Source organism: Benincasa hispida, chromosome 9, assembly GCF_009727055.1.
Source record: "Benincasa hispida cultivar B227 chromosome 9, ASM972705v1, whole genome shotgun sequence".
Lineage (NCBI taxonomy): Eukaryota > Viridiplantae > Streptophyta > Magnoliopsida > Cucurbitales > Cucurbitaceae > Benincasa > Benincasa hispida.
In genome coordinates this window covers 14,610,184-14,627,046 of record NC_052357.1, presented here as the reverse complement: position 1 = coordinate 14,627,046, position 16,863 = coordinate 14,610,184, and the positions used below count along the sequence as shown (strand labels likewise).

The 16,863-nt window shown below is 38.5% G+C and overlaps 1 protein-coding gene across 1 annotated transcript; it reads left to right on the top strand.

Moving 5' to 3' along the window:
• Positions 1 to 14,235: 14,235 nt before the first annotated feature.
• On the top strand, positions 14,236 to 16,137 carry LOC120084560 (chromatin assembly factor 1 subunit A-like). The gene is made up of 4 exons (XM_039040359.1): positions 14,236 to 14,653; positions 14,729 to 14,985; positions 15,043 to 15,183; positions 15,979 to 16,137. Exons 1-4 carry the CDS (start codon positions 14,236 to 14,238, stop codon positions 16,135 to 16,137), a joined length of 975 nt encoding a protein of 324 aa, XP_038896287.1.
• The last annotated feature ends 726 nt before the right edge of the window (positions 16,138 to 16,863 follow it).

The following is a 16,863-nucleotide window of genomic DNA, read 5'->3' as shown; positions in this document are numbered from 1 at the left end:
CAAAGATTTATTTTCAATAGATAATGTCTTAAACTTCTTTGAAAGTTCTAAATATTTAGAGCTAACTTTTTCTAAATCATGTCGCATACTTACAAATGCATCATATAGCTCATCATAAGATAGAGATTTGTGACTTATATCATCTTCATTGGTCTCATCAACAGAGTCATATTTCGAATGGGCCATCATGCATAAAGAAGACTCATCATATTTTTCGTTTATCACTTCATGAAACTTTTCTTGACTATTAGAAGTATAATTCTGCTTCACATCAAATAAACTATTAGTAGTATAAGGACAATTTTCTAAACTATCCATATTACCAAAAAAATTCTAAATATCATATGCATAATTAAAATGTAAGATTTTATCACATATTTGTCTCTCTAATGCACAATGTATGAAATTTATGGCTTTAGCATTAAATGTAAGCAATTCATTGTTCAATTCAAATTTAGTTAAATCATGCTCACAAACATACAAAAAATTTAAATTCATAGCAAGCATAAAATGTTTCATTTTATTTTTCCATACATCATAATTTCTATTTCCATAAAAAAAAAAAATGGGGGTCTATGAACAAAATGATTTTCTAAAGTTTCCATAAGACTCTAGCAATTAAGCTTTCATATAATTTTTTAAAATATCAATATAATGTTTTAAGTACCAAAATAATATTTGAAAAATAATTTACGTACAACAACTACCTTCTCTAATACCAATTCTAGGAGTGAGAAACTCAAAAAATGAGTATCAATCTAAAATGATTTATTAAAATTTGTATTACAAATAAGAGATCAACCGACTCTGATACTAACTGCAGGATCGACTTGGCAACCTTGGGGGGTGAATAGGGTTTATTTAACTTAATGAAAACTTTGTATTAATGTGTGCCCAATTAAATAAACTAATAAACTTTTTTGCTAACAAGTATTTAAACAATAATTTTATGCAAAATAATTCAACTCAAAATAATCAAGAAGTTAATAATACTATTTTAAGTACCCAAGGTTCTCATAACAACATTGATAATGGATGTAGGAATTCTAGAATAACCAATCAAAATAATCCAATATGTACAATTAATTTCAAGAACAAAAATTGAAATTAATTTCAAGTAATAAAATATCATAACAAATTAATTCCAAAATTAAAGAGGAGAGGGATAGAGAAATTGACACCAAGAATTTTATAATGGTTCGGCACAACACATCCACTTCCCAAGCTCCTCTTGGGTATATCACTACTTTCCACGACTTAAGTCGAACCGCTATAACGTTCTTTTTTTGGGAGCAAGAACGAACTCGATTCTTTCTAGAGCAACCCTTATTACTCTGTCAATAGAGTAGATTTACAAGTTGTAGCATTCAGTGAATCAATCCTCACAACATAAAATATCTCTCTCTAGAAGAAGATGAAAAGAAGAAAATTGAAGCTTGGAGAGGGAGCAACAATGGTGGCTTAATAAGTTATGGAGGATTGAAAATGATAAAATTTGTTACGTTAATTTAGAGAAGAAGATGTGTTTAAATAGAGAAGAAATATTGTTGAAAACCACATTTAATTAGGGCCATTTGATCTTGGGAAAAAAAAAATCAATAGTGAAGATTTTGAACCCAATTAGCCGTTAGACACAAACAAAAAATAATATAATAATATATACCTTTTAAAATCATTTCTTTTAAAACCCCAACTAAAAGCGCATAGCCACAATGTGTCCAAAAGTAGTCGTTAGATTCAAATATAAAATAATATTAAATTCATTTTCTATTTAAATATATTTTCTTTTTAAAAAAAATCCAAACATCAAAAGTCTACAATGTGTCACTCATCCATTGCTCCAAATGACACCTTTCAATTTGTCCACTATGATGAGAAAATTTATACCATGTCATTAGTTCGTGATTTTTCCATTAAGCTTGTTTCACCTATATTTTCTTCGTTTGAGTTCCGATTTGGGCGATTCAAGTTGCGTTGGAATCATTGTTCCGAGCTCAACGCAATAGATACTTCAAAACACTTAAATTTTTAATAAATAAAAGCAGATTTGTTATCATTAAAATATTAATTAATTTGAATTTAAGGATCAAAAAGCTAACAAGATGACAATGGACCCGCACTACTATTAAGAAAATGTTGATATGACATATAAGAAGTGGAGGTACTATAAAAAAATTTCCATACTCCCTTAGGATGGAAAATTCTCCCAAAGAACAACGAGAAGAAAAAAAAAATGAAGTTTTTAATTTATGAGTATGAAGTTTTGAATTTATGAGTCTTGTGCTCCATCACTATGAGTCTCATATTTCACCATAGCCAATGGCTCTTTAGAGTTCAAACCCAAAAAATCCATCTCCATGGAGACCAAACATCCGACAATAACATAAAATTCAGACAAAATATGACCAAAGAAGATAAAATCTCAAACAAAGAGAACGGCAAAAAAGAAAAGAAAAAAAAAGGGAAGGAGAAATGAAAAAAAAAAAAAAATGATGGTAGGGTTTGAGATGGGACGACAAAGGAGTTGACGAAGGAGATGCTAGAGAGAGTCAGCTCAGATCTTGACGGGGCTAGTCGGCAGAGGAGACAAAAAGAGTTGAAAATAAGGAAAAATGACGAGCCGCTGGATGGCAAAGGTTTGGAGAAATGAGGGAAAATGAGAAGAACGTGGTAAAATTTTCAGAAAAGAGGGAAAACGAAAAAGGGTTGAAACTAATTGGGAGAATATATCTTTTAATTAAACTCAATTATTCTTAACATTTAAAACATGTCAAGTAAATTAGGAAAATTCTTGATGTTTTTAAACTTGACATTTTTTTTTATAAAAATGTCAAGTCCTCAAAAGTTACAAATGTCAATAAAGGTAGTTTTTCTTATAGTGTATTAGTAATCTACGTAAATCTTTATGTTGATTTCTTCTTGCTCTATATCCTCTGTTTCCAATTTCGTTTAGGTCATAATAGAAAAGAAAAGTATTTAAAGTTACAAATGTCAATAAATGTAGTTTTTCTTATGTCATATAAACTCAAGGCTTTTTAAGAGAGGACTATGCCTCCACTTATTGGCTTTAAAACTTATGCTTGTGTTGAAATTTTACTTTGCAATGCTCATGCTCATAAGTGGTAACTCGTCGCATGGCAGATAGCTTATGCGTTGAAAACATCTTAAGAAAACTTCCTCAAAACCTTCAAACTTAAACATATATCACTGATAGGTCTTTAAGAGAAATATATTTTCTACGTTAATTCCCTCAAAATTGTGTTGTTTGTTTGCTTTTAATACTCATTTTGTAGGTAAAAAAAGTCCTGGGAGAGATTAGGAGTCATTTTAAGAAATTAAGCTAAAAATGATAAAAAAAAATGATCAAGAAGTCAATAAAGTTGAAGAGATCCGGAGTAGTTACCAAAATGTCGTCAGACCTAGCATCATGACCCTCCCAGAAGTGTCGAACAACGCTTGAAGAAAGAAAGCATCCATCTGTTGCAAAATAGGGTAGTGTTGCAATGCTCCCAATAGTGTTGCAACGTTTCCAACAGTGTTGCAACGTTCTAGAGTTTGACAAAACTATCCACGTGCGCACAAGTGTGCTTTTAGCAACCCAACATCAAGGGCAACGTCGTGAATCAAGCCCAACGTTTCTTGGTTTTTTATGATTTATCGTTGCAGCGCTATCCTAGTGTCGCGACGCTATCCTATGAATATAAATACTTTTTCTTTCACTTTTTCAAATTAGGAAGCACAATTCTCATAGAGGTTGGGATTTCTCTCTGTATCATTTTGTCTCTTTGGTAATTTTGTTTCCCATTTAGGTTAGATTTTGATGTCCTTTTTGGATTGTAAACAATATTTTTGTAATTCTTCATGAATTTGTCTATGAGTTTGTGAAGTAGTTATTGGATCTTGTTTCTTGTTTCAATGGTGCTTGTAATTCTTTTGAGTATTCTTTTTTTTCTTTATCATTTCCAATCTGAATTGAGCATTCTTGAATCTGTTCTTTTAGTTCTTGAAGAATATTGAATAATCTATATCTTGAACATGTATAGCCTAGATGCTTGGTTTTATCACAATCATGATTGAATGCATTAGTTTCAATGTGTTCGATAAAATGTCTAGCCAAGATCTACACGAGGAAATAGTAATTGTGTGTTTGATGGCTACTCCTAGGATGCATTAATTACTAGATTTGGAGAAAATTTTGTTAATTGAGTAAGCTATCTTGACAATTAATCCACGCAATTGAATCCTAGAACCTAATGCGCGTGCTTTCTATTCTATATGGCCACTATCGAACCCAATAGTGGTAAAAGCATATAGGTTGATTAGGGTTAAGCCTATCCAGCCTTAATAAATGTTTATGACGCTCTCTTGATTAGGTTATTGCTAGTTGTTTGCCTTTGTAGAGGCTAGCTTAATTGAGTTAAGTAAGTAGTTGCGAGTAAAATTCGATTGTGAATTTAATTTGTAGAACTCAATGATAGAAATTACATTGAACGTCTAACTTGAATTAGGAGCAAGATTGATCTATACTTTTTTACATTTATCCTTCGTCTCTTGATTTTTAGTATGTTTCTAGTTTCATCAAAACCTCCGGTTTTATCGCTCTTATAGTCAAAGCTAATTTAAGAAAAGATTAGAATTAAATCTTCCCTAAGGATCGACCTCTTACTTCCGCTTTAACTACGAGTTAGTTTTAGTTGTTGTTTGAGTGTTATAAATTTTGTTTGTTTCAGCTTAGGTAGAATTAATGACATCTATTTAGCTTCCAAACAATCACACTTTGAAAACTCTTAAGTAAAACATTCAACGTAAATAATGTGTTGAAATACTTGGAGTAAATCATTCATAACTAAACATAAGAATCATTTTAACGAACTCTTTAGTAAAAACATTCAACGTAAATAATGTGTTGAAATACTTGGAGTAAATCATTCATAAGACATAAGAATCATTTTAACGAACTCTTTAGTAAAAACATTTGTCACTCAGAGTCTTGGGCTACTTCATCAAAGGATGGTAAGCTCCTCCTTGTTTGTCTTTATTTTGTGACATCCATAGGTTTCTTTGGTTAGTGGCTCTAGCTCTCTTTTGAGCTTAACATTAACACTAAAACATTAAATCAAACTTAGATATTCGTCTCAATTCATCATCTCATAACCTAACTTAACTTATCGAATATTAACCCATATCATCAGATTTGAGATCAGGCTATCACCAGTTGAAGGTGAAAGACACAGATGTTCCAAAGACTGCATTCAGAAATAGATATGGACATTTTGAGTTCCTAGTAATGTCGTTTAGATTGACAAATGCTCTTGCGGTATTTATGGACTTGATGAATAGGATATTCCATTCTTATCTGGATCAATTTGTGATAATATTCATAGACGACATACTAGTGTATTCTAGTAATGTGGAGAAGCACAAAGACCACCTGAGGATGGTATTACAAATGCTAAGAGAAAAGAAATTATATGCCAAATTTAGTAAATGTGATTTTTGGTTAAATCAAGTCGTATTCCTTGGACATATAGTTTTAGCTGACGGAGTAAGTGTTGATTCCCAAAAGATAGAAGCAGTAGTTAATTGGGAACGACCCCTGAATGTAACCGAGGTACGCAGTTTTCTGGGTTTAGCAAGTTATTATAGGAGATTCGTGGAGGGTTTCTCTAAGATAGCTTTTCCATTGACAAACCTGATCAGAAAAGATGCGAAGTTTGAGTGGTCGCCAGAATGCGAGCATAGTTTCCGAGTGCTGAAACAAAGGTTAGTGTCAGCACCAATATTAACTCTACCTACACCGGGAAAAGAGTTTGAAGTTTATTGTGATGCATCCCGACAAGGTTAGGATGTGTGCTGATGCAGGAGGGAAAAGTAGTAGCTTATGCTTCGCGACAGTTAAAGAAGCATGAATGTAACTACATACACATGACTTAGAGTTAGCAGCAGTTGTGTTAGCTCTAAAATTGTAGAGATATTACCTGTTTTGGTGAACGGTGTCATATATTTATGGATCATAAAAGTCTTCAAGCATATCTTTGATCAGAAGGAACTGAACTTAAAACAAAGAAGATGGCTCGAGTTGATCAAGGATTATGACTGTACCATTGATTACCACCCAGGTAAGGCAAATGTGGTAGCGGATGCCTTAAATCGAAAAACTAGATCAGCTAAAGTTAGTATTAATTCAGTGAAGGATACATTGATCCATGAGTTGTATAATGCCAAGGCAGCATTATCAATCAGTCAAAAAGGAGGGTTACTAGCTTCATTTCAAGTACGTCCTACGCTCGTAGAAGATATTCAACGGGAACAGTTAAAGGATTCTGATCTTCAGAAATTAGCTGAAGAAGTAGATAAAAGATTGAGGACAAACTACCAATTAAGAGCTGATAAAGTGCCATTAAAAGAAGGTAGAATATGCATACCTAAAGATCTACCAAGGGAGGCAAGTATGAATTTGAGTTATTCTCATTTAAAATTTGAGATAGAATTGTTATGTTGTAGATAGTTGGGTCAACATCTAGCTTAGAGATGGCTAGGTGAAGTATTATGGACAAAATAAGGAATTGATATCAGAGTAGTGTAGTAGAAGCATGGTAATAGACAAGACTATGAAAGGTTACAATAGTGATTATTGTGAAACCTTAAACCAGAGTTAGTTCGAGTAAATTTCGAGGACGGAATTTTCTTAAGAGGGAAGTAAATGTGAAACCCGGATTTCTATTTTCCTTACTTAAGTAGGTGATAAAAGAGATTAACTAAGTGAAAGTTAAATCCTTAGTTAAAAGGAAGGAAATTTCTAAGTGTTAAGTAGATTTTCCTTGAATAATTTAAGTTCAGCTTTAATTGGTAAAATTATAATGAAATTTGTGTAATAAGTAGGTTGATAAAAAAGCTAGTATGGAATGGTGAAGAAGGAATGGGGATTTGAAAAGGAAAATATGGAAATTGTGTTTGGGGAAATTTGGAAAAAATTGGCTATGGGAAATTTATGTGAAATACGTATTGTGCACAAGGCACTGGAAGGAAATTGGCTAAAAGGTGAGTGGCACAATGAGGTGGGCAATCATGCAGTAATGGCACGGAAGTAAATAACGCTTGCAGCAAGATCAGCGAGATCCTTGAGAGCGAGAAAGTGGGAGAGAGCGAGATTGGAGAGAGCGACACCAGCAAGAGCGTTGAGAGCGAGAGCAGCATCGACCAACGCCTAGGCCATGCATCGAGCAAGCACGCCCGTATGCTGTTAAACGCATGCACCGTGCGCGCGCGCCTGACGAGCACACCCCGTGCGAGCGCCCATGCGCCCATACGCCGTGCATTGCGCGTGCCTGAGAAGCAACCATGCCCCGTGTGAGCACCCATGCATGCATGCATCGAGCGTTGCCATGCGCTGTCGAGCGAGCCAAACGCACAGCCTATGCGTATGTCCAAATAGTCATGCATCGAGGCAGCATGCCCATGCGCCTGTGCACTCGGCCAAGACTTCAAGTACCACGCGCAGACCATGCGGCCAAGCATGCCCATGCATCGAGCAGCCAAGCATCGCTATGCGTTGATGGACCAATTTGTGCATCATGCCTATGCATTGGTAATGAATAATTTCTTGAAATGATCAAGTTAAATTGTTATGTTATGCGTTGGGCAAGAGTTGGATGCATAAGGGTGAGGTCACAAAGGAAACGTCATCCAAACCATGTGTCATCTTGGGAGAAATTCTTAAGGGCTAAGAAATGAAGGTGGACGCCTGTGAAGAGGACACCTTGGGCCAAGATGATGCAAGTTTGCGTTGATGAGGGGAGAAGTAGACACTTGGCCATGCAGCCAAGTAGGTGGTGTCAACACCAGAGGAAGTCTGGATGCCTATAAATAGAGCCTTGGGACTTCATTTTCAAATCACAAATTCAGAAATTACGTGAAAAGAGAGGGAGAGTAGAGCAAACCATGCGTTGAGCCAAATCCATGCGTTAGTCATAAGTGGACGCATTGGATAGTGAGGGTGAGGAGAACGAATCAACTTGAGATGAGTAGATCTCCCAATCTATTCGTGCGTTTGGAGTGATTCTAAAGCCATCTGAAAGTTATGAGAGTCTAGTTTTCAGAGTGGGGCTGCCGGAGGAAAAACTCAAAGGAACCAGGCTAGAGATTGAAAAGAAAGCAGAAGGGTCAGACTGTCAGATCAGTCTGGGCCAGTCTTGAAGATTCTGTGATTCCAGCCAAACCACGAGGAGTTCTAAGCTCACACTTTAGAGTAAGCTTCCTGAAAAATTTTTATGATAAGTTTGTAGAAGGAAGTATTTCCAAATAAGGTTCATAACTATGAGTAATCTAAGCTGTAAGTTGAATCTGGATTCTAGGGGTGAAAAGGGAGCCCGAGGAGCTACTAGAGTGAAAAGCTCCTAAGAAGACAAGGTGAGTGGCTAAAATGTTTTGACTAAAACATTTTGCTTAAAATGTTTATTACAACATGTTATAAAAAGCATGTTTTAAAGAAGAATATTCTCATGCCTACTAGTTTTGCAAGTGATTTCCAAGCAAGCTATGAATTGTGTTTTGAACGCATGCATATGTGAGAAATTGTTGCAAAACCATTTATATGTGTTGATTTTATCCAACATGCTTTAACATCTTTAAAGCCATGGTTTATATGTGTTATACTTTACATGATTTAAAGAGAAAGTTAATACTGAAGGACATTTGAGAAGGTACCAAGCCAATAGGATACTGAAGGACGTTTGAGAAGGTATCCTAGTAGCTTGATACTGAAGGACATTCAGAAGGTATCTGAGCAGAATTGTTTTACCCACAGTACGGTACGTTGAATTGAGAAATGATTTTACTGTTTTATGAGTATAACAGCTTATATGTTTTTTTCTTGGAAAATGTGTATGCTGAAGTACAAGTACTGTAAAAGTTTATGTTTAAGTTAAACTCTTTACTGAAATCATGCATGAGGAATTATCTTTTGTTTGGTCACTCACTGGCCATAAGCTCAGCCCGTTTTTCAAATTTTTTGTTTCCCCCCCCCCCCCCCACAGGTGTGGTCAAATCCTTTGAAAATAGCTCAGTGTCTGCTCTGCCACTAAAGGACTAAAAGACTTGTAACCATTTGCTAGGTGGTTACTGTTAATATTGTACACATGTTACTGTTGTTCATATAAGGACTAGGGTTTGTGGGTTTTAGGGCTTGTAAATCTTGTGTTGTAATGACTCTAAACATATTATGTTCTAAGTTAATAAATTATGGGCCTAAAGATATCCCGTTGCATATGAATTATAATTGGTATCAGAGTTATTCTGCAAGAGTTATTAGGCAATAAGTGTCAGCCCAAGGTGGTCTGGGGTGGGGTGTGACAGGCAAGCACAAGTCTTCGATCGGGATCTGTGTCAAGACGTTGACACTCTTTCCGTATTTGTTTATATTCCCTATTTCATCCTCTATGTTCATCTTCTGTAATCTCTCATTCACAAACATGTATCAAACGCTTAATTTTAGAATTGAATGTTATCCTCATCACCATTATCATCTATCTGTCTTTTTCCATACTTTTATCATCCATTTTCTCCTTGATGTGTTCTTAGTCCCCGGAGTAAAAAGTGAGAATTAAGTGAGTGAGTTCATTTGTGTTAAGGAATTAATTAAGTTTAGCTAAAGCATGCTCGACAGCATTTTCACCTGTGAGAGTAGAAGTCAAGATGTTATTCAGCCTATTGAGAGAAGGTTGGAAGAATGCGTTAACTAAATTGAGAAGTATTTCCAGAGATGGAAACAACCTTGCGTTCATCACGTTCATCTCTGTTTCACCATAGACATATGGGAACATGGCCAATCACTGAGAGGTGTACACCAAGGGAAAACGGAACCTCAGTTGCATCCTTAACATGATTAACAAACTTGCGATGTTTTTACCCTTACTCTTTCTCTTTCTACTTCATTCATAAGACTTGTCATCACATTCATCGACACTTTTGTACAACTTCACAGTTAGTCCTCGACCCCAGTATCATGTATCATGTATCATATATCTTGTATCATAGTAGTTTAGGAATTTACTTTACCAACGCATTTTTACTTTCATTGCAATTTATATTTCTGTACAAACCAACATTCTTTATTCATTATTAAAATCGGTCACATATATCACATAAGTATCGCATTTAAGGACAATAATCCCTGTGTTCGGCCTCGGATCATTCTGAGAAACTTGTGTTGGAATTATACTTGGTTTCAATGTAAGGAAACTTGTGACACGCACTGCTTCATTGCATACAACGATCATATCACTATCAACGCATATACTTGGAATGTAGTATAGCATAAAATTGTCTTTATCGTAAAACACTTGAGCACAGATATAGCACATCATTCATTTCATTCACAAGCCGTGCATTAGAGTTAGATAAAGATAAAGTAGATTTAAATTTCGGACATCAAGTTTATGACAACATGACTTGATTCATTTTCATCATCAGTAGTGTGCATAAGCGATACAAAACATACACAACATAAACCTCCAATTTTATCGTTATAAGTTTATGGCACCGTTGTCAAGGATTGGTAACAGTTAGTGATGAATACTTTGTGGTATTTTGTAGGATAGATCTTTGCTGTACTGGCTATTTATTGCAAAGAGCAGGCTGACGGTTTATGAGTACTGGAATTGATCCAGAAATTCTAAGCTGACTTAGAGATCAAGTGTATTTTTCGCGCAAGAGCACATCAGAACGAAATTAGGCGAAGGAGAAATATGGAAAATAATAATGAGAGGCCCGATGGGAATTGATCACTAGCAGAAATGCCAGTTATTATAAGCCTTTTATTTAGAATCACGAGGGCTAATAAGTAGAAAATGTGGTGATAATACTTAGAATTTGCAAAAAAATTGAGTTTTACGTCAATTGGCACCTAAATCCTCACTGACCCCAATATTATGCGTTACTTCATGCCAAAGTGTCTCTTTTTGTAGCTATCGCAGGAATCAAGCGCATGCGCTGGAAATAAGCAATCACAGACAAATGCATGCGCTGAAGCCAAGCGATCACACAAACAAACGCATGCGCTGAAAGTTAGATCACATATGTCCATCGCATGGAAGTTGTGGTGATCAAATGCGTCCATCACATGGAAGATGCGGTGATCAAGAGAATCGGTGATCAAGTGGGAATTGCAGCCATGGAGTGACAATGATAATAGAAGGATGATCGCAAGATGGGTAGAATGCGTTGATACTTCAGCTGAATCTCGGACGCATACCTTAGGAATGTCAATAAGATAAGACAATGTGACATTGCCCATACCGCGACAAAAGCAGCAGTGAGCCGGTCGCATACACCATGAACATATCACAATAACCGACACCGTTTTTCCCCCTATTCGACCTCGAATCATACCGAGAAACTTGCAATGGAATTACACTTGGTTTCATCGTAAGGAAACTTGTGACAACGCAGGGCATACTCCTTGAGTATAACTAGTTAGCGCATAATCAGCAGTAGTATTGCATCATCATGAGCATTGAATTTCATATACACTTTAGCGTAACAACAAGTTTATGGCGCCGTTGATGGGGAATAACTGGTCAACGGTTTATTGTTTGAGTGGTTTTTGGTGTTTTGCAGGACAGATCTCATTATACTAGCTGTTTAATGTGGAGAGCAGCCTGACAGTGTATGAGTTCTGGTGCTGAACCAGAATTTGTTGCTGACCCTAAGATCTAGCGAACCTCCCACGCGAGGATACGCCAGAATAGGAATAGGCAAAAGAAGGCGACGATGGTGAATAATAACGATAATGCGGTGCCTGAGGTGAATCAAGGGGTTGTTCGATGGGCCCAGGATCCTGTATTCCTGGCAGCCAATCGCAACATTCCAATGAGAAATTATGTGACACCCAACTTATACGACTTTTCGTCGGGATTCTCAAGGCTAACTATTGAGAAGAATGTCCAATTTGAGATCAATCCGGTCATGCTACAAATGATCCAAAACGCAGGGCAATTTGGGGTTCTACAAGGTGAAGAGCCGCATGCCCACCTGACCAGCTTCGTGGAGATGTGCGGCAATTTCTCCCTCCCTGGCGTTACTCCAGAAAGTATCAAACTATATTTGTTCCCTTACACCTTGAGGGACCAGGCTAAGAAATGGGCCTATTTGCTAGAGCCCAATGAGATCACGTCATGGGGGCAACTGGTAGAGCGGTTTATGAAAAAGTTCTTCCCACCAGCTGTCAATGCAAGAAGACGGAAGGATGTGTTGAACTTTGAGCAGAAAGAAAACGAGATCCTTTGTACCTGTCTCTTATACACATCTAGATGTGTATAAGAGACAGCTTCCCACCAGCTGTCAATGCAAGAAGACGGAAGGATGTGTTGAACTTTGAGCAGAAAGAAAATGAGACTTTGAGCACCGCTTGGGTGTGATTTAGAAGATTGGTGAAGAACTGCCCGCATATCAGGATTCCCGATTGCGTATTGATGGAGACTTTTTATAACGGCTTGAATAGAGCAATGCAGGTTGTATCTAATGCCTCCGCTGTATGAGGATTTATGGACAAAACCTACACCGAAGCCAAGGTCATCCTCGGCCGCATCTCGTGGAACATGGATGACTGGATTAATGACGGGTATGGAGGTCGAGGAAATGAGAGAAGGAAAAGTGAAACAACCGTTGTCCCAGCAGAGACAATGACTACATTGGTCGCTCAGATGGCTACAGTTACCTCCATTCTCCAGTCAATGGCCATTAATCAAGGAGCCATTGCTCCACAATCAGTGCAACCCGCTGCACCGGCTCAAGTGGCCACAATTGGTTACGTTAACTGTGGAGGGGCTCACGGAGCTGATAGTTGTCCATTAAACCTACAGCAGGTGTGTGCCATTCAGAATAATCCATTTAGCAACACCTACAATCCAGGCTGGAGGAGTGATCCTAACTTTGGACATGGTGGCAATCCCAACCTAGGGGGCCGAAACCATCAATAGGGCAATAGGGGAAATCCTCCATTTCACCATCATCAGGGGCAATCAAGACCGCAGAACTAGCAACCCTCATCATCATCAAATGCCTCAGAAGGATCATTGGAGGTGTTGCTGAAACAATACATGGATAAGAATGATGCGGTGATGCAGGCCCAAGCATCCTCTATACGAAATTTGGATATCCAAGTGGGCCAGCTGGCATTGGAGCTGAGAAATCGCACACTAGGAACACTGCCCAGCAACTCGGAAGCCCTAGGATCAGCAGGGAAAGAGCAATGTCCGTAAAGACATTGAGCAGGCAAGCTTGACTACCTGTGGAGATGTGGATTGCGAGCAGCCACAGAAAATGCATAATTTCGGTCCATATCTCGATACCACATTTATTCTGCTTCATTAAATTTCCTCTTTAATTCCTGAACAATTTTTATGAATCCTTTAATACGAACCTTTGACTCTTCGAATTTTATTCTTTTGATTACTTCATTGCATTTAATTCATTCTTGCATTTACTTTTTTGAGTTTTTCTATAGTTAGTGTTTGAGCATTTATTTGTGAATGATTGAGTTATAAGAAAATTAATTAATAAGAATAATAAAAATCAAATGTCTGGGTAAAACCCAATTTATGAGAAAAAAATATAAATAGATAAAATACAATAATAAAAAAAACAAAGAACAATGAGAAAATGAAATTACAATGGATGCATCTCGAGCATACTAGGAATGCATTGCAATCACTTGATTCAACTGTATTAAGTTGAGGGGTGTGTTGCGCTCACATGTGTCCTTTGCCCGTCCTTAGCCGAATGCACTATGTCAAGCCATCCTCCAGAAATGCATTGGTTAAGGGGTGTGTTGCGAGGATATATGCGTTGTTGCCCGTCGTCGGCAAATGTATAGTTGCGTTATAACTGATCTTGCGTCCATTTGAATAAAATATTAAAGAAAATGTTGTTTGGTAATGCGGAAGTATGTCCAATCGATTCGTATTCCTGAGCATTTAAGGCTTGGCAGACGAAAGGATGTTTTTTTTGAAAATTTGATAAATGCGGGAGGTGGAATGACATGCCTGTTGGACTGCCCGAGGCCAATCACTGCGTCAATCGCATTGGGCATCACCACGGCTCAACCTATAAATAGGCCCTTCCCCTTCGTTGGAATTTCTTTACCAGCAACCCAAAACCTTAACATTTTGCCCTCAGATTTCTTCTCTCCTAAAATTTCCAAATTTTCAGAACCCTTTTCTTCTCAAATTCGTTTCAATGGCCGATCAAGCTTCGAACCTAACAGTTTCACCTTCTATCCCTAACCAAGCAACCATGCGAGAGGTAGCATTCTTGGCTGCCAATCGCCGACTTGCCGCCCAAACATGTTCTACCCCAAGACCCACCAGAAGATCCCGGAGAAACCCCTTGGTCGTTAGGCCTCCTGCATTCAAAAGAGAAGGAAGCACTGAAAGTTTGCCAACCTCAACACCGTTCGTCTCAACTGAAAGTGAACGGAAGAGACGAGACGACATAGAGGTGTTTGGTAATATCTTAAGCACTTTGGAGCAAGGAGGAGGACTGCCCGAGGCAGGGGTTGTAAAACAGCCACTATCTATAGAGGAGGAGATAGTGGTCGTAGCAGAGGAAGCAATAAAGGATGGAGTAGTGGTGGTTGAAGAAGAAGAAAAAGAAAGCAATATTTTGGTCCCAGAAACCCCGGAAGCCAACATCATCGCAGCAATATTTGATGAACCTCCATAATTGGAAGAAGAGAAGATTACGATCGTTGAACAAGAAGAAACTAAAATCGCAGTTGAAGAGGCCAGAGAAGTGGAAGTTGTGTTAATAACTCCTGACGTTGCGATGGACGAAGTCGCAAGGGAAGTACAGACAGAAGAGGCCAAGAAAGAGGAGTTGAAGGCTGCAGAGGCAGAGAAGGATGCCGGAGTTAGATTGAAGAAGGAAGCTGAGGCAGAGAAGGAAGATAAGAAGAAGAAGAAGAGTAAGGGGCATAAGGATGGGAAGGCGGAGTCATCGCATCATCATAAGTCGAAAAAGAACAAAGAGAAAAAGGATGATGATGAAGATGAGGAGGCCAAGAAGAAGAAAAAAGAAGAGAAAGAAAAGAGAAAATTGTGCCAGAAGGAGAAGAGGAACCTCAGAGAAGAAGAGAAAGCAAAGCAGAGGGCTACGAGCCTTGAGAAGGATGGAGAGTTGACCTCTGTAAGGGAGGTTTAGGGGGAAATGGCACAACCGATGGAGCCACCACAACCTGAAGCAACGCAACTGGTTGCGACAAATGAAGGTGAAGAAACAGATGGAACCCCCCTGATGTGGTGGTGCAGGGAGAATGCGCCGCGAGCGTCTAACATCGACCCTCAGCAACTAATATTAAGATTAGAAGAAGAAGTGAGAAAAAGAAAAGAAGAATAAGAGAATTAAGAAAAGATGGAGCGGGGTAAGCTCATCATCGCAGAAGGAAATAGAAGAAGAAGAATAGAATTTGAAGAAATACGGAGAAATAATGAGCTTGCCCGACTGGAAGGGATCCGAAATCGCGAAGAGGATCAGCGCCTATTGCTGGCCTTTGAGAAATTTGAAGAAGAGTTTGAGAGAGAATAGAGGGAAGTAGAAGAAGAAGAAAGCAGGAAGAAGGAAGAGGAGGATAAACTGTTGAAAGAAGAGAAGAGGAGGAAGCGCGAAGCCAACAATAAGCGCTTATATAAAAGCGAGGGCAAAGAACTCGCCGAGCATGAGAAAGAAGAAAGACGCAAGAAGCAGGAAAAGAGGGAAAGGCAAGCAGCCCGCCTTGTGCAAGTACAAAGCAAAGACCCAGCAGAGAGCAGTGAGCCCACATTGGCAAAGAAGCGATCAATTAAGAGAAAAAGGAATGATGATATGCTGATCGAAATATGGTTCTACCCTGCACCGACCCTGCTACCTGATCTCATTACGAATGTCATTGTGGAGCATGTGTGGGACACTTTCTGTCAGTGCCCATCCATCATTATACCTCAGGTAGTGCGGGATTTCTATCGAGGGCGTCTGCACGGGAACAAAGATGCGGTGACTTTCAGGGGAACGATAGTGCTCTTCAGCGCAAGGGAAATCAACAAACTTTATCAGATGAGGGAAAACCCTGATGCACCAGGGAACACCATCATTGATGACCCGTAAGAAGAAATGATGAGAGATGCGTTGAGGGTTCTAGCGCAACCAGGAACAAGATGAACGGTCTCCCCAAAAGGCATCCACACACTGGAATCAAAGTCTTTGCTACTAGAAGGAAGGCTTTGGGTTTATTTGGTCAAGAAGCAGTTGATCCCAACAACACACAATAGAACAGTATCAAGGGATCGGGTGATGACCACATATTGTATTGTGCACGACATCCCCATTTACGTAGGTAGATTGATCGTAGGGCAGATCAGAGCATTAGTGGGGCACATACGGGGGCAGTACTTCTTTCCATGGATAGTCTCGAGTTTATGCCTAAGTGCAAGTGTAGGCATTGATGATGAACCCATTCTAGAAGTCCACGGCCTCATAAATATCAAAATTCTGAGGATGTTCCTAAAGGATTCCCCACATTTCCTGGAGTTGCCAGCAAAAAGGCTTTCGATTGAAAAGAAAAGGTTCTTGAGACACCAGCACATGAACCATTGTTCATAAGCCCTCATCCCTTAATTATTAAATCCCCAGGCCGTCTAAGCCCACTAACACAGCCCTCCTCCCCTCTTCATGAGCCTCTTACCCACCTTCCTCTTATCCTCTCAACTCTCCAACTCAACCAGCAGCCTCATCTTCACCAACAACTTCACTTCCACTCCCCATAAACCCATCGCCGCAAGCTGATGACCCACACGATTTGGGCGAGGGCACATCTGCCCAACCTCAAAGCAG